At 42.0% G+C, this 22,063-nt stretch overlaps 1 protein-coding gene across 6 annotated transcripts in view; it reads left to right on the top strand.

Moving 5' to 3' along the window:
- shroom3 (shroom family member 3) overlaps positions 1–22,063 on the top strand; it is a 410,779-nt gene that overhangs the window by 368,162 nt on the left and 20,554 nt on the right. For all 6 annotated transcript variants that reach the window (XM_060825783.1, XM_060825796.1, XM_060825805.1 and 3 more), the window contains 3 exons: positions 227–358; positions 8,133–11,475; positions 20,222–20,319. In XM_060825783.1, coding sequence (XP_060681766.1) covers positions 227–358; positions 8,133–11,475; positions 20,222–20,319 — 3,573 coding nt within the window. The remainder of the gene's footprint in view (positions 1–226; positions 359–8,132; positions 11,476–20,221; positions 20,320–22,063) is intronic.

The raw sequence follows: 22,063 nt of genomic DNA, 5'->3' as shown, positions 1-22,063 counted from the left end.
CTGCTTTGAATGTATCTCCGTACTGAACACAGTGATTGTTTTGCAGAAGAACTCAGAAGTGGAGGAAAACAACGAAAGCTTTTTTTTGTATGTCAGCAAATATAGAATGAAAGTGAATGTGGAAATTATTTACTGGACTGAATAAACGTACAATTAAAAACTGTGTTGATCAGACTTGCTCCTTGTGTTAATAAGCTGCATTTTTTCTCTCTCTCTCTGTTCACAGGCGGACTGAACTGACAGGCCGACCTCACTCCTGGCATTCTACAAAATTAGTGGAAAATCAACCAGATTCAAGCATGATGCAAATATCTCAGGGCACGATCAGCACTCCTTGGCACCAAACCTACCATTCTAGGTTCGTAGGGGTCCAATTTTTTTTCTATGGCAACAGAAGAATCTGCTACTTATTTCTGTACTATGAAATCAAAATATAACTATCTGGAAAGCAGATTTAATCCTGTTTCACATACAGTGAGGGAATGGAGAGGTTAATGGCAGACTTTTTACAACTTCTGTTTACACTGCTGGCTAAACATACTGTTAGTTGCTTCCATTCCTTTAGCCACTTCCAAACATTCACAATTAATTTTCATTAATGTTTGCAAGTTTGAAGATTGAAGATTTAGAAGATCCTAAAATGCTGCTTGTAAAATTTGTACAAAGATATGTCTTCAGCTATTAACCTTGTCTCTAGTATTGACATAAAGGGTCCCACTGCCACATGTTCTCTATTTGGATGCATGACTTTCATCTCTCTCCTACCACTGCCCCCACATCCCCCCCCCCCTCCCCCAATCTCAGATATTTTATTGTTGGCCTGGATCATAAAAATAACTGTTAATCACCATCAAAGAGATTCAAAACTTCTGACCTATAAACTAGGTGCATATACTGTAATTGGTTAATGTTCAGAATAAATGTTAACATCACCAGGGTTAAACCAGCTGAGCTGGACACAGGAGTTTGATAATTGGACTGAACTGTTGTGGCTTGAACTCTGAATGAAAGTTGGTCAGTGACAGTGTTTCACTAGGTCTAGTTACGCTGACACATCTAATTTGTGCAGGTATGTCTCACTTACAAGTAAAATTTAGATGGGATGCTATGAGCAATGTGACCTTTCTGAAGGAATTATTTTGTAGCAGATGCTTCCATCTGATTTTCACAACGGCTCACGTAATTTCTTCATCCTCATATGCTTTACAATTGCATGTCGTTAATTTCAAAGGTTAACATCTTACAGCAGAACTAATCAGAGCTTAAATCAACTTATTTCAAATGGAAGAAACTAACTGAATTTGAGGCTCATGTAGGACCCTGCTTTTCCAGGCAGCAAATAGAATTTACTTTTTCTTAATTTTCTACACTGTAGAAGTAAATGTTTACAGGAGTCCCTGGGTTACAAACGTCCCATACTTACGAACCATGCTCTGTCTCTTTTTTCAAAAACAAGTGTTTTTTAAAAACCCGAGTTACCTACAATGTTTCAGCCTAACGAACGGCTGACTAATTTCCCCATATCTGTTCCGACTTACACATAAATTTGGCTTACGAACAGAAAAAACAGAACTCATTTGTAACCTGAGGACTTAAATGTTTGCAGTATTCTTAGTCCTTACAAGTGACTTTAATTCGATGTTAATGTTTTTAATAGAGACAGGAAGCCCTAGGCAAAGATAAAATGTTGGAAGGTATTATTAAGGAGGTTTTAGTAAGGCCCAGAGAAAAACATAATGCAATTGGGTAGAGTTAACATGATTTTGTGAAAGGGAAAATTGTGTTTCACTAAATTATTATGACTGATTTTTTTTGAGGAAATATTAAGTAAGGTGGATAACTGGGAATTTGGGAATGTAGCATTTTTGGATTTCAAGAAGGCATTTGTCAAGATCTCCTATCAGAGATGACTACACAAAATCAGAGCTCATGATGTAGAGGTTTGCACATAAGCCTGGAAAGAGAATTGGTTAGTTAACATGAAACAGATGGCATATATGGTAATGTTCTGTTTGACATGATGCCATGATTGGAGTGACGCAAGAACCAGTGCTGGGGCCTCAACACTTTAATCGATATCAATGACTTGGAAGAATAACCCAGTTTATGATTGCTAACCTGCTAGTTGCAAACAGGGCATGATGAGTCTGCAATGGAATATAACTAGATTAAATGATTGAGGTAAAATGTGGCAGATGAAGTCTAACATGGGAGTTTGTGAACTTGTCCGTGTCGGCAGCAAGAATAGAAAAGCAATACTTTATTTAAATGAAGAGAGGTTGTAGAAATCGGAGGTAGAGGGGGATTTGGGTGTCCTGGAACAAGTTTTAAAAAGTTAGCCTGCAGATACAGCAAGTGACTAGGAAGGCAAATGGAGTTTTTTAAAATTATTTTTAGGGGAATGTAAAAGTTGAGAAGTTTTGTTCCAGATGGCAGGGCATTGGTGAAGCACATCTCGAGTACTACATATAATTTATTGTCTCGTTGTTTAAGAAAGGATGTAATTTCAATAAGAGTCATACAGAAAAGGTTCATTTTACTAATTCCTGAGATAAAGGTGCGTTATCTTACAAAGGAACGTTGACCAAGTTGGACCTTAAGCAACTGGAGGAATGAGAGTTGATCTTATTGAATCGGCTAAGATCCTGAGGGGACTTAATGAGTGGGTGCCGAAAGGATGTTCCCCCTAATGTGAGATAAGAGCCAGGCGACATAATTTCTAAATAAGAAGATTCCTAATTATACTGGAGGTTAGACTTTTTTTCCTGGGTTAGAGAGGCATTAATCTGTAGAATTCTATTCCCCTGAGAATGATGGAGGCAGGGTCATTGGAGATTTTCAAGCTGAATTTGATAGATTCATAATTGTCAAGTAAGTGAACTATTAGAGAAGGTAGACAGAAAAGTGGACTTCAGGCCAAAATCAGATCAGCACTGACCATGTTTATATATGTATTTTATATGTAGAACAGAATAGAATGAATTACTTCTTACCTGTTGTGTTAAAATGGGAGATTTTGTGTTGTCAGTCGGGTACCAAATCTTTATCTGGTTCATCTGGTCCTATGAAATGCATTGTGACTGGTGACCTTGCACTCACTGTCAGGAACTGTCATTTGGAACCTGAGACAGAACATGACAGATGACCACTGTGTTCCGATTGGTAAGATGTTCCCGCTGTAGGGGTTGCATTTCTACTTGATTTTCTTACAGAAAACCAATGCCCCTGCTGCTGTGTCGAAATGAGGCTTCTGCCAAACTTTGCTTTTGCTTTAGCTCTGCATATTTTTAATAAATTTGCTAAGTGCTTGACATTGTTTGTTGAAGATTGTCGATTACGTATTTTAACAAATATTTGCAGTTGTGTACTTGCCAAGGTCCTTTCTGTGCTGCATGTTCTCCTGTCACCTTGTTGTCCTGGTGTGTTTGCTTTAACCGTGACAGTCACAGCTGAAACCTCATTCCACAATAATAAGAAAAACCAAACAGTGTCCAGGATTGGCTTCATTAAAGGTGGAAGACCAAGAAATGAAAGAAGGCTGTCAGGATTTATTTAATTCAGGGCAACAAAGTAGCTTTTGATAATAAAAAGAAGTGAGCCAACAGCTACATGGCCAAAGAGACATTAGAGCAAAAACAGACAGTTCAGTACATCTGCTCTGAAATTTAATAAGATGATGGCTGATCTGATCATCCTCAATTCCACTTTCCTGCCTCTTTCCTATAACCTTGATTCCCCAGTTAAAACTCTGTCTCTACCTTGGACAACGAACCAGCTGTCTGTGATGAAGAATTCCATTGATTCACTATCTTCCTGAGAGAGGGAATTCCTTCTCATCTCTGCCTTACGTGGGTGACTTTTACTCTTTAGAACCAGCAGACATAACTACACTGTCCCACAAGGGGAAGCAATCTTTCCACATCTACCTTATCAGTCCCCCAAGAATCATGAAGATCATCTCTTATTCTTCCAAATTCCAATAAATGTAAATCCAACCCACTCAACCTCTCATTGTGAGACAGGCCCACCATAGTAGGGATCAGGCTGTTGAACCTTCTCTGGACTGAGTGTAGTGCTAATATTAAGGGACCAAATCTGTTCATAATATTTTGCAATATACTTTTTCTGTGAAACCAATGAACTTGTGATTTCATAAATCACACTAATTTTTTAGCTTTCAGTTTAATATTTTATTGGAACAAAATCAAATCATGTATTGAAAAGTACAGAATAGTTTTCTGCTTTTGCTATTAGTCAACAACTGTAATGGCAGAGATGACTACTTCTACTGTAGGACAACAATGACTTGAGTTAGATCAGTAAAAACCCACCCCTGGGCCCTGCTCCTGGCTTTTCTGAAAAATGTGTCAAGAGCTTTCAATGAGGCACGACTGCGTTTTCTTGGAATTTCCCACAGGGGCTAATAAATGATGTGTGGACATGTGATTGGAGCTCACTCAGGAGCAGTTACCTCTTGGGCAAGGCAACAGACCACTTCTGCAGCTTGTGATCCTGTGCCTTAAGTGATTGCCCCAAATGGTGGAGAGTTTACAGGAGATCTCTGCAGTTCAATCATCGATACATGGACCAATCCATTTTATAGTACTGCACTGTTCCTCTTTATCCGAGATTTTAAAATGTTAAAAGGATCAAAGGAGATTTCCATAAACGAAAAAAAGATTTATTTTCTTTGGTGACAGAAACAAGAACCAGGGATCTTAGTAGAATTGGAGCATGCATGATTGAGGAGATTCACGTGTATGGAGCAAAGATGGGAAAATTGATGCAATATAAAAACGCCATGGCTTTTATTGTCAAACCAACATCTGATTTTAATCCACTTTCCTCAACTCATTGATTTCTTGCAAAATCTCTCAGGTTACCTATATTTCACAGAATAATGTAACATTCATTTGAGTAATTTTTATTTGTTTCATCTTGAGGTGGGAACCTGTTCATATGAGACCCAAAGTACAGTGTTTTGTTGCACGGTTTATGAGGCCTGAGTTGACCTTATGTTGCGTAACCAAAGTGATGTCTCCTGTTGCCTGAGCATATGCTGCCTACACTGAAAATTGCTTGAGGAACATTAGGTTTCTAATTGCACAGAGCTACGTCTGGAATCCTTCCGCCTCTCCATTCAGTGTGGAATTTTTTTTAAAAAAGTGAGCTTTTTATTCCATACTGTATAGAGACTTTGTGACATTGCAATATTTTATGCAGATTTTCGGGATTTATGAAGGAACAACAAAAGCCATTCATCCCCCATAATTAGCTCCATCGTTTACAGGCTTTTCTGAATTATGTAGATGGGACCATGCATAATAGATGATGAATCCATTCCAGTTCTAAGTTGGTATTATGTTTCACAAATAGTGTAGGGAATAAATTGCAGCATTAGTAACTGAGAAAACAACATCTCAAAATGGCAACAGCACAGAAAATTACCAAAATGAGGAATTAGAGAAAATGAGTCAAGGAACCAAAAACTAAAAGCATGACCAAAGCGATAGACAAGAATTATTCTGTAATACCGGTAGGAAGTACAGAGAGATTTATGAAATGATTGCAGACGATCTGGCAGCAAAATACTTTCATTACCGTGGAAAGGTGCATAAAATGCCAAAGGAGTTAGTAATACAAGAGGAATTATAAAACTGGGGAGGTAACAGGAATGAGATGGACTGAGGTGATGGAAGAATCTACAGTTAAATTCATCAGGTGCAGGGACACATGCAAGTCAGCACAAATGTTAGGGGGAGGTGGTTCAATCAAAATTGAACTTAAGGTGTAGTGAGATATCAGGAACTAAATTGTTAATTATTTGAAGAGGGTCGAGAATGAAAGCAAGAAATAGAGGATGACAGTGTATTTCCTATGTGTGTCTTGTGGCATTGTATATGAGAAATCAAGGTGAAGTATTGCCCCAGGTGAAGAAGGGCCTTGAATGGGATTAATTGACCAGGAGGCTCAGAAGCAATTCATTCAATCCTAATTTTAAACTAATTTATTCACATTTCCATTATTAATGTCCCTGCCTGTGCTTGTTAACTGTTGATGTAAATTTGTCACATTGCGATTATAGACTGTCAATGATGATACTTGTGCACCTCCAGCAGTTAAAGGCTGTAATTACAACCTGACATGTTTTCCTTTGGCACTTTCAGTTATACGTGTGAGTGTAGGAATTTATAATGGAGGTTAAAAGAGAGTGTACAGTGTTCAAGAGTATCATTTATCGCTGGCCATCAGTGCATCAATCACTGGCTTTGATTAAGTAGGAAATGTAGTTTGAATAAATGGTAAAGCATGAGAGCTTAATGCATCTTTTGACAGTCGTTAACACATTGCTTTTTTGAGATTCTGTCAATTGATGGGAATCTGATTCCTAAGCGCACAACATTTAGTGTTGAAATGCTTGGTCTGTATAACCTGGTATCACTTCCTTCAGTACATTCCGCCATCGTCTTGGCGACTGCTAACAGTTAAATTTGACTTATAAAGAGTCAGTGAGCTGTTTCATTCATTTTTAAAACTTAGATCTCCTTGCCTTTAAAGCTCCAAATCTTTCCCGGGATGAGGGTGTCACTGGCAAGGACAGAATTTTGTTGCTCATCCTAACTTGAGACGCTAACCACATTACTGTTGATATGGAGTCATATATATAAACCAGATGGGAAGAATGGTAATTTCCTACCTCTACCACTTATTAGTGAGCCAACTGGGTTTTCCCTGACGTCAGTGCTAGTTTTTTGTCGACCACTGAGACTGCCTTTCATTCATTTTTCTCCAGACTTTTTATTGGTGGAATTTGAATTCCAGCAACAGTGTATCTTCCCCTGCACCCTAGAGCCTCCATATTAATATCCAGCGGCATTCCCGCCACCATCTCAGCTTGAAAGCTGAAGGTGTTAACACCAAGTTTGATAGGAATGCAGTTTTACTCTGATAGGATGGTTGCATTATGACCGAGATCTTTCAACGTGTTCTTCCATCCTTATCTCTCTCTAAATAGACTAGCTCTGTCTCATCCAGTCCTAACCAAAGTAGCCTGGAACCTTAAGCCAAATTGTAGTTGATTGTCAGGGATGATATTTTTGGGTGGTGTCCCTCTCTTACTCCCTCTCTGTCACTCCCAACCTCCAACCCACCCCTCCCCCCGGTCACTATCGCCACAACTGATTAATGGAATATCTTCCATCAAATGTCCTGGTCCCCATATTTCGGGAAGGATGTGGAAGCATCGGAAAAGGCGCAGAGGAGATTTACCAGAATGTTGCCTGGTCTGGAGGGAAGGTCTTATGAAGAAAGGCTGAGAGACTTGGGTCTGTTCTCATTGGAAAGGAGGCGGCAAAAAGGGGATTTGATAGAGACATACAAGATGATCAGAGGGTAGGGTAGACAGGGTAAGATAGGGTAGACAGTGCAAGTCTTTTCCTGGGATGATGATGTCTGTGAGTACGAGGGGGCATAACTACAAAGTGAGGGGTGATAGATTTAAGACAGATGACAGAGGCAGGTTCTTTACGCAGAGAGTGGTAAGGGCATGGAATGCCCTACTTGCTAATGTAGTCAACTCAGTCACATTAGGGAGATTTAAACAATCCTTCGATAAGCACATGGATGATTTTGGGATAGTGTAGGGGGATGAGCTGAGAATAATTCACAGGTCGGCACAGCATCGAGGGCCGAAGGGCCTGTTCTGCGCTGTATTGTTCTATGTTCTAACTTCGCCTAGCCAATCAACTGTAAAACCTGATCAAGAAAATTACAACTTTGATAGTTTGTTCACAGCAAAACAGAAGGCACTGGGAAGTTAATGCATGTATAAAGATGCTTTTTATTTTAAAATGTTGTTGAGAAATTTAGTTTTCTTGGGACCATGATATAATCAAATCACAATAATGCTGATATTAAAATTGAAGGCATGAAAATATTATTATAGTATTTAGTAACATAGTAAGTATTGGGTGCTGTGTTTTGCTGTTTGTTTAAAGTTTTTTTTTGTTTTATGTATTGGATGATTGCTTGGACAGGATAGATTCTCAGCATTGAAATGATGTTGTTTGGCACTAATATACAAGTAAATTCAATCTCTGATTCAAAATAACTGTTGCTCTTTTCCTGACCAGTTCTTCCACTAGTGACCTCTCTGGCTATGATCCTGGGTATCTGAGGAGGAGTCCAGATCAGTACAGCTCGAGAGGTAGTATGGAGAGCCTGGACCATACCAACCCTCCGTATCATTCCTGCAGCCTGTCACCAGCCAAGTCCACCAACAGCATCGATCAGCTCTCCCAGCATCATAGCAAAAGGGACTCTGCCTATAGCTCTTTCTCAACCAGTTGTAGTATTCCTGAATATCCAGCTGCACCCTTCCGGACTGAACGTTCCTTTTCCATGGAAAACATGCCTTCCAGAAATAGCCTCCATGAAGGAATCAGACAAGCTGACATAAAGTATGTGAAAACAGTTTATGATTCCCACAGAGGAATTTCTGAGGAGCGTGAAGTTAGCTGTCCTTCAACAAAGAGCTCAAATAGTCGGGCCCAGACAGATCCCAGGAGCTATTATAAGCCCTACAGTGGTAACAGACACAGTATTGGACCAGTGTGGAATACCCCGAGTAGAAGCTCTTTAGAGATGGATAATAAAGCACCTCCACTTCCACCAACCCGCAGTGACAGTTTCATGGCAATCAGAAGTCATGAGAAACCTACCTCCTGGTCAAGTCTAGACGGACAGGCCAAGCCTGTTCGACCTCTGCCAAAGGGAACATGGCTTCACCATATGAACGCAAGTTCCTCTGGGCAAACCCATCCACTGAAGTCTGCATTCGGAGAAGGACAACTTAACACAGTATTGGAGAAGAGCCCTGAAAGTAGCCCAGCTGTTCAGCCGAAGCACAGTTTCACTCAAGCACCACAACCAGGTCAAGCAATGCTTCCAACTGGAATTTACCCAGTGCCTCAGCCTGAACCACGGTATGCCCAGGCACCAACCACCAGCACAAACTATCTGCATCAAAACAGCAATAATGGATTACTCTACCCTGCCCTAAGTAGAGAAAATACACACACCGCTCAGAACTCAACTGATAGGACTAAATGTACTCCGTGCAATGTAGAGGAAAGCAAAAGCCAAAGTATCGTCAATAAACCTGCTGTTTACCAACCCAGCATTGCACACTTTGATTCTAACAGTAAATATGAAGTGAGCTCAGAGCGTCCAGACGGACAGTATGCCCACTACAAGGTACATGTCTTCCCTGATTCAAAATGCTTTCCTGACACAGTGCCTCCTAATGGAGGCCCACTACCTTGTCACAGTCCCCCAGCTAGTGCCAGCACGAGTGATGCACAGTATCGTTGTAGAAATATCGAATCTCCACAAGCACAGCAGAGAAGGCAAAGCAATGAGAAAGGCCCAGCCAATCAGCAACCTGAGGACTGGCAAGGGAAAGGTCAAATGGATGGAGACTCTTATCAGCGGAAACTTGAATGGGAAAATCATCTCGTTCAGATCAAGGATGAGAACAGAGACCAAAAAGGACCTCCACTGTGGCAGAACCACCCAGAGAGCAGAATGGTCCACCGTAGGCAACAAAGCTTGGACGCAAAAACATTACAGCAGTGGGAAAGTTACAGTGACAGCCGATCATCCCAAAAATGGGATCCGGACTTCAGACAGCAGATTCCTGAACCATGGAGTCACTATGAAAGGCAGTTGTGTCCGAAACGCTACAGTGATATAATCAGTACATCGTCATATTTACAGCCAAAGTCCGAGGAGCAGATTCCATGCCAAGAGCAGCATAATACATCGAATTTCAGCAGGTCAAGGTTCAGTACCAGTAGCACCCAAAGTTCCCAGAGTGGTCACTTTGGAAAACCCGAAATGACAAAACGTTCATCTGTGCTTGAGACTGTCAGTAAGATCGAGCAACGCGAGCATGACAGTGAGAAGGCTTCAAATAGCCGAGGACTACACCACGGTTCAGATGCTGTTAGGTCAAACCAGTCTTCCAGTGCCAGAAGTTCACTGAACTGCTTGGATGACATGAGGAACAGATGCAGTGCTGCAGAAGGGCAGCTGACAAAGCAGCCGTCAACTTCAATGAGCAACTTAATAACTGCTGACAAGACCCCAATCCTGCATCACTTGACGTGTGAGAGTAGAGAAGCCGGCACTAAAATGGAGGAGCTGAGACGTCAGGATGGTGAGCTGCAGCTTCCTGCTAAATCTGCACAGAAGAGCAAACATGCTTCACTTCCCATCACAAACAAGGGAGGTCAGCTCAGCAAGAGCAGAAGTTCTATCCAGTTGATGGATAAAGATGAAAATGACACTCTGTGGGAAGACGACCTCTCAGGCTCTCCCCCAGATAATGCCTTTAACCGAGCTTATCGAAACAGTCTGAAAGATGCTCAGAGCAAGGTGCTGAGGGCCACTTCTTTTCGACGAAAAGACCTGGATTTAACCTCTCTGTATGTGAACAAACAGAGCATTCCTGTCAGGCCCGCTTCAGCTCACGTTGGCTCCATGTCTCAGCCAAAGCTCTTGCACATACCAAAGGACAGGCATTGCATCACACCAACAGAGGTGAGGAATCTGACCCCAGACATCAGCAGCAAAGAACTTCAGAGCAGTCACCACGTCGCACGAATTGGAAACAGGAAACGCTTGACGGCGGAGCAGAAGAAACGGTCTTTCTCCGAGCCCGAGAAGATTAATGAGCTGGGAGTGTCGGACAGCGAAACCTCGTTTGTCGCTCAGCATAAACCAGATCGAGTGTTTGCTTTCCCTGAACCCTCAGAGCTCCGGTCTGTGGCGGACAGGCGGAGGCTGTTTGAAAGAGATGGAAGGACCTTGTCCACCGTGAACCTCTCCAAACCGGAACTGAAGCAGATCCAACAGAACGCACTCGCCGAATACATTCACCGAAAAACCGGCAAAAGGCCTTTCGTGCAGGAAATGGGGGTGGTGAAGGAGCGATCACAGAGCGTTTACCTGCAACCGAGCCAACCTGACGATCAGAGCCTTTCCTCCTATTCGAGTATGAGCTCACTACTTGACCAGAGCGTCTACAGTCGCCAGCCTCTGGATAGATTGCCAGAGACCACTCGTGTTTCCTCAACACTCCCCCCTGGGCTTCCAGGCAACTTTGATTTATATGGCGGTGCGCGTCAGGCTGATAATGGAGCCTCACTGAACTGGTACAGAATGAACGTGGAGCGCACATACAGCTCAGAATTAACACTCAACAAGATCGCTCCTCAGGATCCAGTCCAACCTTACGATCAGTCCGATCAAAATCCGTTCCACCATCAGCAACAGCCGGCATTTGAGAGGCAGTCGTCTGCAAGGAATTCTGGGAAGTTTGCATCTGCCGACAACCTCCTGGAAAAATCGAAAAACCCGGTGGCAATTCATGTTCGGTCACGGTCGTCACCATCGACTGATATGATCTCAGAGGTAGGTGGCAAATTCATGAGCAAGTAAACTCAGGGGCAACACTGGCAACAAAGCACAAGTTCAATGTCAGTTCAAATTCAAGAGAAAGAGAAACTCTCAGTTTCAAAGTGGGAAGTGATCTTTTTCACAAAATATTGAGGGTTGAGGCATGAATTAACAGGTTTTATCTGAGTAGAATATTATCTGCATTCTTGATCATCTTGTTGAATGTCTTTTAAAAGTTTTAAAATGTCAAATCCAGAACTATAAGATCAAATCACCTGAACAGGCCATGTGTTATAAGTGTATGATGTGGGAGCTGGTTGACCTCATTACAGTTCAGAATGACCACATCTGTAGCAAATGCAGGAGGAACTCTGGCTCAGAGTTGATGAGCTAGAGTCTGAGCTTCAAAAACTGCAGCATCTCGGTGAGGGGGAGAGTTACCTGGACGCTGTGTTTTGGAGGTAGTCACACCCCTTCGAATATCTTAGGTTAGGTCAGTGGTCAGGCACAGGTAGGTGTGACTACAAGGGAGGCAGGTAGAGGGATCCAGGAGATAGTGCTGAAACAGCCTTAGCTCTTGTTCTTGTCGAACAGGTTTGAGATTCTTGCTCCCTGTGTGGCTGACAGCAGGGGAAGTAGGGAGGATGAGCAAATTGACCATAGCACCGTGGTACAGGGAACCATTCAAGAGAGGGGATAAAAATGAAATGTAGATGCAATCAGGGATAATATAGTTAGGAAATAGACACTTTTCTCTTTGGCAAGGATTGAGAGACTTGAAGGTTCTGGTGCCCAGGTTGAGGATATCTCAGGATCTGTCATCTGGGCTGCAGAGGAACTTTGATTTGGAGAGGTAAAATCCAGCTGCTGTGAGCCACATCGGTACCAATAATGCTGAGGGAATGTGAGCAGCCTAGGCTAAATTTTAAAAAGCAGAACAAAAATTGTAATAGTCTCCAGATTACTACCTGTGCCACTAGCAAATTGATACAGAGTCAATAAGATTAAAGAAGAAGATATTGTTGCGGCAGAAAACGTATAAAGGTGAATATGTGAATAAATCCCCAGGACCTGATCAGATGTACCCTAGAACTCTGTGGGAAGCTCGAGAAGTGATTGCTGGGCCTCTTGCTGAGATATTTTTATCATCGATAATCACAGGTGAGGTGCCAGAAGACTGGAGGTTGGCTAACATGGTGCCACTGTTTAAGAAGGGTAGTAAGGACAAGCCAGGGAACTATAGACCAGTGAGCCTGACGTCGGTGGTGGGCACTTTGTTGAAGGGAGTCCTGAGGGACAGGGTGTACATGTATTTGGAAATGCAAGGTCTGATTAGGGATAGTCAACATGGCTTTGTGCGTGGGAAATCATGTCTCACAAACTTGATTGAGGTTTTTGAAGAAGTAACAAAGACAATCGATGAGGGCAGAGCAGTAGATGTGATCTATATGGACTTCAGTAAGGCGTTCGACAAGGTTCCCCACAGGAGACTGGTTAGCAAGGTTAGATCTCATGGAATAAAGGGAGAACTAGTTATTTGGATACAGTACTAGCTGAAAGGTAGAAGACCAGAGGGTGGTGGTGAAGGGTTGTTTTTCAGACTGGAGGCCTGTGATCAGTGGTGTGCCACAAGGATCAGTGGGGGGGCCCTCTATTTTTTGTCATTTACATAAATGATTTGGATGCGAGCATAAGAGGTACAGTTAGTAAGTTTGCAGATGACACCAAATTTGGAGGTGTAGTGGACAGCGAAGAAGGTTACCTCAGATTACAACAGGATCTTGACCAGATGGGCCAATGGGCTGAGAAGTGGCAGATGGAGTTTAATTCAGATAAATGTGAGGTGCTGCATTTTGGGAAAACAAATCTTAGCAGGACTTATACACTTAATGGTAAGGTCCTAGGGAGTGTTGCTGAACAAAGAGACCTTGGAGTGCAGGTTCATAGCTCCTTGAAAGTGGAGTCACAGGTAGATATGATAGTGAATGCGGTATTTGGTATGCTTTGTTTTATTGCTCGGAGCATTGAATGTAGGAGTTGGCAAGTCATGTTGCGGCTGTACAGGACATTGGTTAGGCCACTTTTGGAATATTGCGAGTAATTCTGGTCTCCTTCCTATCGGAAAGATGTTGTGAAACTTGAAAGGGTTCAGAAAAGATTTACAAGGATGTTGCCAGGGTTGGAGGATTTGAGCTACAGGGAGAGGCTGAACAGGCTGGGGCTGTTTTCCCTGGAGCGTTGGAGGCTGAGAGGTGACCTTATAGAGGTTTACAAAATTATGAGGGGCATGGATAGGATAAATAGACAAAGTCGTTTTCCTGGGATGGGGGAGTCCAGAACGAGAGGGCATAGGTTTAGGATGAGGGAGGAAAGAGATAAAAGGGACCAAAGGGGCAACTTTTTCATGCAGAGGATGGTGTGTGTATGGAATGAGCTGCCGGAGGAAGTGGTAGAGGCTGGTACAATTGCAACATTTAAGAGGCATCTGGGTGGGTATATGAATAGGAAGGATTTGGAGGGATATGGGCCGGGCGCTGGCAGGTGGGACTAGATTGGGTTGGGATATCTGGTCGGCATGGACAGGTTGGACCGAAGGGTCTGTTTCCATGCTGTACATCTCTATGACTCTAAATGGGTTTGAATTCATGGGTCATTGGCGCAAGTACTGGGTAAAGGAGGGAGCTGTTCCAATGGGATGGGCTCCACCTAAATCATTCTGGGACCAGAGCCCTGGTGAGTTGCTTAACTAGGGCTGTGGGTAAGATTTTAAATGCATAAAAAATTATGGGAAAGGTTAAGGGCAGTGGGGGTGCTCAGCAGAGGTATTAAGTTTTCCAGAGCAGGGAAGAGGACAAAGTATGGAAAGGCTTATGAATTTAACTTCAGGGACAGTAGATAAGGGGACAACTTTGACTGCTGTCCCTTCTCATCGCAACACTGAGGGTATTGTACTTATATACATGCAACATATGAAACCAGGGAAACAAGCTTGTAGTGCAGACAGAAATTGGCAGGTTCCTTGCTGTGGCTATCACAGAGCATGGGCTGTAAAGGATTCAGGGCTGGGAACTAAATATCTGAAAGATACACGTGCTACCGAAAGGATGGGCAGATGGAGCAGGGTTGCCTTGTTGGTAGGAGATGAAATTAAATCGATAGCAAGAAGCAATTTAGAGTCAGAATATGAAGAATCAGTGAGGAATAACAAAGAAAAAGTAACTCTTAAAGGCTCCTAGTGGTTGGCAGTCAGGATGTGGGGAAGAAAGTAAATCAGGAGATAAAAAAGGCATGAAAGAAAGGCACTAGTAGCACAATTATGGGGGACTAAAATATGTTGGTAGACTGCGAAAGTCTGGTTGGTAGCAGATCTCACAAATGGAATTTTGGGAATGTTGATGAAATGTTTTCTTTGGAGCAGCTTGTGGTAGGGCACAGCAGGGAACAGGCAATTCTTGATTTGGTGATGTATATTGAGGCAGACGTTAGAGAGCTGAAGGTGAAGGAACCAGTAGGAGGCAGTGACCAAATTATAACACAATTCACCCTGCAATTTGAAGGTGAGGAGTTGGAAATCAAATGTAACGGTATTATAGTTGAGTAAAGATAGCTACAATCTTGATCAAATGGGCTGAGGATTGGCAGATGGAGTTTAATTTAGATAAATGTGAGGTACTGCATTTTGATAAGGCAAATCAGTGCAGGACTGCTAACCTTAATGGTAAGGTCGTAGGCAGTGTAGCTGAACAAAGAGACCTTAGAGTGCAGGTTCATAGCTCCTTGAAAGTGGAGTTGCAGGTAGATAGGATAGTGAAGGCAGCATTTGGTATACTTTGTTTTATTGGTCGGAGCATTGAATATAGGAGTTGGCAGGTCATGTTGCAGCTGTTGAAGGACATTAGTTAAGCCACTTTTGGAATATTGCATGTAATTCTGGTCGTCTTCCTATCGGATGGATGTTGTGAAACTTGAAAGGGTTCAGAAAAGGTTTACAAGGATGTTGCCAGGATTGGATAATTTGTGCTATAGGGAGAGTTTGAATAGGCTGGGGCTGTTTTCCCTGGACAGTTGGGAGACTGAGGGGTGACCTTAGACGTTTATGAAATCATGAGGGGCTTGGATAGGATAAATAACAAAGCCTTTTCCCTGGGGTGGGGGAGTCCAGAACTAGAGGGCATAGGTTGAGGGTGAGAGGGGAAAGATATAAAAGGGAACTAAGGGGCAACCTTTTCACGCGGAGGGTGGTGCGTGTATGGAATGAGCTGCCAGAGGAAATGGTGGAGTATAATACAATCACAGCATTTAAAAGGCATCTGATGGGTATATGAATAGGAAGGGTTTAGAGGGGTATGGGCCAAGTGCTGGCAGATGGGACTAGATTGGGTTGGGACATCTGGTCGGCTTGGATGGGTTGGACTGAAGGGTCTGTTTCTGTGCTGTGCATCTTTGACTCAAAATACATGAGGGAGGAGTTGGCTGGAATTGATTGGAAGGAGAGCCGAGCAGGGAAGCCAGAAGAGCAGCAATGGAGAAGTTTCTGGGCATAATTTAGGAGGCGCTACCAAAATGCATCCTGAGCTAGAGGATGAGACAACCATGGCTGACAAGGGAAATCGAGGGCATAAAAGCAAAAGAAAAAGCATACAATGTGTTGAAGATTAGTGGGAGCCAGAGGATTCGGAAGCTTTTAAAAATGGGTAGAAGATAACTAAAAAAAGCAGCAACAATGTAGGGGGTGGGGTGGGTGAAATATGAGTAAGCTAGCTAGTGATATAAGGGAAGATTGCTGGACATCAAAACATAAGAGAGAGGTGAGGGTGGGCATTGGACCGCTGAAACATTAGGCTGGAGAAGTAGTAATGGAGAACACAGAAATGGTGGATGAACTGAATCGGTACTTTGCATCAGTTTTCACAGTAGAAGACACCAGCGACATATTGGAACTTCAAGAGAGTCAGGAAGCAGAGGTTAGTGTAGTGGCCATCATTTATGGAGAAGGTGCTGGGGAAGTTAAAAGGTCTGAAGGCAAATAAATCACCCAATCTGGATGAGCTACACTCCAGGGTTCTGAAAGAGATAGCTGACTACATTCTAAAGGCATTGGTGGTGATTTTTCAAGAATCACTGGAGTCAGCGAGGATGTGAAAATGGCTAATTTTAACACCACTGTTGATGAAGGAATGGAGATAGAAGTCAGGAAACTATAGGCTGATTAGCCTGACCGCAATTGTTGATTAGATTTTCGAGTCCATTATTAAGGATGAGATTGCAGAAGTGCTTGGTAAAATAGGGTTGAGTTTATATGGCTTTGTCAGGGGAGGTAAAATGCCTGACAAATCTGTTGAGAATTCTTTGAGGAGGTAATGAGCATGTCAGACAAAAGAGAGCCAGTGCCTGTGATCTATTTGGGTTTCCAGAAGGCCTTTGACAAAGTACTACACCGGGGCTTCAAATAGGAGCCCGTGGTATAAGGGCAAGGTACTGGCATGGATCGAGAACCTGCTGACGAGTAGAGAGTGAGATAGAGGGATCTTTTTCAGGATGGCAGCTGGTGAGTAGTGGAGTGTTGGAACCCCAACTTTCACTTTATACATTGACTATCTGAACAAAGGAACTGAGGGCATTGTTACTAAGTTTGCAAATGGCACAAAGATAGGTAGAGGGATGCACTTGAACATTTTATGCAAGAGATCAAAGGAGTGGCAGATAAAACACAATGTGGGAAGTGTCAGGCTCTGCCCCTTGCTGGGATGAAGAGAGGCATAGACTATTTTCTAAACAGGGAAAGGCTTCAGAAATCTGAGCACTAGACTTGGGAGTCCTAGCTGAGGATTCTCATAAGATTAACATGCAGGTTCAGGTGACAACTTGGAAAGCAAATGCTTTGTTGGCAATCATTTCAGGTGGAATAAAATACAAAAGTATTGATGTACTGCTGAGGCTGTATAAGACTCTAGTCAGACCACAATGTTGTGAGTAGTTTTGGTCCCTGTATCTAAAGAAAGATGTGCTGGCATTGGAGGGGTTCCACTGGAGGTCTATAAGAATGTTCCTGGGAATGACAGCTTGTCATATGAAGAGAGGTTGAAGTCTCTGAGTCTACATTTGATGGAGTTTAGAAGGATGAGGAAGGATCATTTTGAAACTGACAGGATGTTGAAAGGCCTAGATAGAGTGAACATGGAGAAGATGTTTCCACTCGTGGGAGGGACTGAAAGGAGAGACTAGCACCCGATGGCACAGCCTCAGAGTGAACGGACAACCATTTAGAATTGAGCTGAGGAGGAATTTCATCAACGAGAGGTTGGTGAATCTGTGGAACACATTGCCGGAGATGTCAAATCAATGAGTATATTTAAGGCAGAGGTAAGATCAAAGTTACAGGGAGAAGGCAGGAGAATGGGGTTGAGAAACCTATCAGCCATGATCAAATGGCAGAGTGTGTCAATGTGCTGTATGACCTAATTCTGTCCGGCAAGCTGAGTGGAAATTAGAAATTGCTGGATGTGCGTGGCATACAAGTTGTCATTGTTAGGAATCTAACAATGTAGACAAGGCCATTCTGCCCAATACACCTGTGCCAGCCCTTTGCAAGTTCTAGTTACAAGTCCCAGGCTGCTCCTCTCAACACTGCAAACCAGTTTTCTTAAAGTACACGTTCACTTGCCCTTTGAAAATTCCTATGAAACCACCCTTCCAGGAAGTGTGCTTGAAATCATTAGAAACCCCTGTGTGAAGAAATGTCTCCTCTAGATCTTCTGCCAGTCATTTTTATTTGAAAGTCTCTAAAAACTGACCCAATACCAGAGGAAATAATCTCCCCCACTTGCTGTATGGAAGCTCTTTGTAAATTTGAAGACCCTCTGTTACAGCTCCCTTAACTTACTTCCCTTTTCAGGAAAGCAATCACGCTAATCCATCTGTCCACCTAACCCCATTACTCACCTATTATTTTGGTCAGCAGACTTTGTATTCTCCAAGATTTTGATGTCCTTTCCAAAGGAGCGTATCCAAAGTTTACACAATGTTCCAGCTGATGCTAAACTAAAACATTGTATCAGTTTAGAATTACTTCACAATTTTTGTATTTAAAACTCTACTCTGAAAGCCAAGGATCCATGTAGATTCTTAACCACCTTGTCAACGTTTCCTCCCATCTTTAAGGTTTAGTGAATATGCATACAATGTATATTATGAATATGTAACAGAACATGTGTCTTTTCTTGCAATCCCTCACATTAGTACCATACAACCTCTCCTTGTTATTCTTCTTAAAGTATATTGCTTCATGATTACCCAGATTAAATTGCATCTATCAATTGACTGCCTATTTCATCAGACTATCTCCTGAAATAGTCTACCACTTTGCTTTCTATTTACGAAGTTGCCTATCATTGTTCTTCTGGTATTGCTCCATGAAACTTCACAATTGCACTCCATGCCTGAGAAATCAGCCCTGATGAATACAGAACCTGTTAATGTGCAGCTTCATGGTGCATGTGCTATAGTCATCAGTTGTTGTCTAAAATTGCTTCGAAATATGCAAGAATAATGATTTTTGTTTCAGGTCATGGGAACTATCCTGTGTTTGACAAGTTTGAAAATAATCAAAAGGGAATTTGCCAGAACTTCAGTGAAATCTCCACAGTTAGAGTAGCAGACAATTAACTGTCAGGAAATCCTTTGTAATCCTACCCTACCCATTAATTGCATCCTCTCATTATAGGTTTTATCTGTCTGTGTTGATGAATAGCACAGGTATTTATCAGTCTTTAGTGTCAGTCATTATGTTGCACTGACTCTCATGACACAATTATGCTTGAGGCACTGTTATAATGGCCGTTGACAAGAGTGCCTCAGAATAGTTAGTTCACATGGTTAAACAGAACTACTCTGAGTTAGGTTCAAATGCTGGTTAAATTTAATGTTACTATAAATCTGGTGCGGTACGCCAGCATTGAAACAATTAAAAGATACTTTTTTTAAAATGCTTGTGCCAACATGAACGACTACCTGGGAGGTTTTCAAGTGTTCAAAACAATGTTTCAGTCTGGGGAAAGCTCTGATGGGGTCTGATGATTTCTTTGAGGTGTCTTTCCAAATGTTGCTGGACATTGACTTCTCTGACCCCTCTCCTGAGTTGTTATCCTGTTCAGTCAGCCAATAAACACAAATAATATAATGTAACCGGTTGATAAGATTTAAACAACATAAAATCATAACTACACTCTGGTGAACTGATTATCTTTCAATATGTATTTGATTGATATTGTTTCTGTTTGGATTATCAGATTAATTCAAAACAACGATGCAGTGCAGTTTTTATTTTTATTGAAACAAATGCCATGGTATATACAATGGTTCCTGCTGGTCATGATCAGGAAACGCATATTGTTTAAGTATTTTCCCTGGGTGCTATCATTTAGTAGGCAATTAATTCTTTACCTGATGTTATAACAGCAGATTTCACACTGAGTTTGTGCATTTTGGGAGATTAGATTCTTTCCCCTTTGGCATACGTAATTTTTTTTCTGAAATTTAAATGGGAATTTTTTAATCTAATAATAAGTGGCGAAAGAAAATCAGAATTTCAACTGGCAAAGCAATTGTTGTTGTTTTTTGTTATTACAATCTCATCAAGCTTCTCTCTTAATGCCATAAGCCAGAGGTCAGGGGGATATTTACTAATGCTGTTTAGTCAGAACATGCAGCTCCTGCATTATGTTTACTATGTTAGATTCTAATTGCACTTTTCTCTCTCTAGGATGTTCTCTATGCCATGAACAGACCTTTTGGTACCAGCATAAAGGATCCATCCTTCTCTAAGTTGACAGGCACTGACTGTGTGGACAGCATCCATGGGTGTGTATGATTTGTGATCATTGAATTCTGTTTGTGATTCCTGATGCAGCAGCTAATGAGGTTGATCCAAATGTGAAGTGTGTGTAGCACAGAGTTGGTACCTGCTGTCAATTCTCCACTTTATCCATGGTGGATATGTCTGCTGTCCACTGAAAGGATTGTATTATGCAACATAAAGGACTAACTGCATCTGCAGGTCAATTCTATATTGGGATGGTGTAGTGGTTCAGTGATTAGCACTGCTGCCTCACTGCGCAAGGGACCTGGATTCAATTCCAGCCTCAGGCGACTGTCTGTGTGGAGTTTGCACATTCTCCCCGTGTCTGCATGGTTTCCTCCAGTGCTTCGGTTTCCTCCCACAGTCCAAAGATGTGCAGGTGAGGTGAATTGGCTATGCTAAATTGCCCGTAGTATTCAGGGATGTGTAGGGTAGGTGCATTCGTCAGGGGTAAATGTAGAGCAATAGGTTCGGGGAATGGGTCTGGGTGGGTTAGTCTTTGGAAGGTCAGTTTGGACTTGTTGGGCCGAAGGGCCAGTTTCCATGCTGTAGGGATTCTATATTAAAAAAATTTTAGAATTGTGCTATGTAAGGGTTGCAGCATAAGTGATTCTGTCATATATAAAGCATCTGCTGGTTAGTTTAGTTTGGGAAGCCTGATCAGCATAGGCGAATCAGACTTGAGGATCTGTTTCCGTGCAATATGATTCCATGTATATTTAACCTGAGCTGTGAAAGTTAAAAGTATATCCAGATAAAATCACTGTTGATCATACACAAAGGTTGGAATGAGTGATTTGCTCTTTATTTATCTATCCCTATTGTGCATGTTTATTTTAGCTTGCTTTGTGCTATGGGTTACTGTAACTTTGATATTCCTTTTATTCACTGAGAACAGCCCCCCCCCCCCACAACCCCTCGCTGCTTCATTCTGCTCACATTAGAGACTAAATGTTGCAGCACCCAAGTCTGGTTCTCACAGGGCTGAAATTCAATGTCATTAAGCCACCCAAAAATGCTATCCTTCCTGATCTGTGGAAAGAGAACATGTTACTACTTCCACTATTATCAATGAGCACATCTGAGCATGTGCAGGCTTACCACTATAAACTGTTCCAATATCAACTTTTTTGGTAACATTGGCCAACAGAAGAAATATACCCAGAAACTATAGTTCAGAAATCCTTGCATCAAAACCCTCTGGGTCAATTGTTTTCCTGAAAAAGGATGTTTTCAGGTTTTAACATTCTTACCTTACCTCGGATCTTTCACTAATCGCCTCAATTCCAAAAGCAAAATATCTGTTTAGTTCTTGATCAAAAACTTGATGGCATCTGTAAACTTTTATTTCATGATTGTTCTTTGTCTCCATTTGTTGCTGCTCTTCACATTTATGTCCATTCTGGGTCTGTTTGGGCCACGCAAAGTTTTATTCCAAAATGCCAGAATGGACCTGAACAAACCTGAATTGATCTGTGGTCACACTGAAATCGGAGACTGTGGGAGGAAAAAAACTCATTTTTAGGTCTGTTTGTACCAAAGGGTCTGAACCCAGTGTGTCTGCAGGTTGTTTGGGTCTGCTTTCAAAAAGCCATACAGCTTTTAGGTCTTTTTGGTTTTGGATGTGTGGTTAAAGGATAACTGATCTGTAATTTACTGATGTACGCTCTTAAGTCGGTTCCGCTATGTTATTCTATTCTTGCAAAAGAACTCTGCACTTTCTATTCTGCTTCATTCTTTTTTGTG

The sequence above is a fragment of the Hemiscyllium ocellatum genome, chromosome 1, assembly GCF_020745735.1.
Source record: "Hemiscyllium ocellatum isolate sHemOce1 chromosome 1, sHemOce1.pat.X.cur, whole genome shotgun sequence".
Classification (NCBI taxonomy): Eukaryota; Metazoa; Chordata; class Chondrichthyes; order Orectolobiformes; family Hemiscylliidae; genus Hemiscyllium; species Hemiscyllium ocellatum.
Note: the sequence above shows the minus strand (reverse complement) of the source record. Positions and strands in the feature narration are given on the sequence as shown.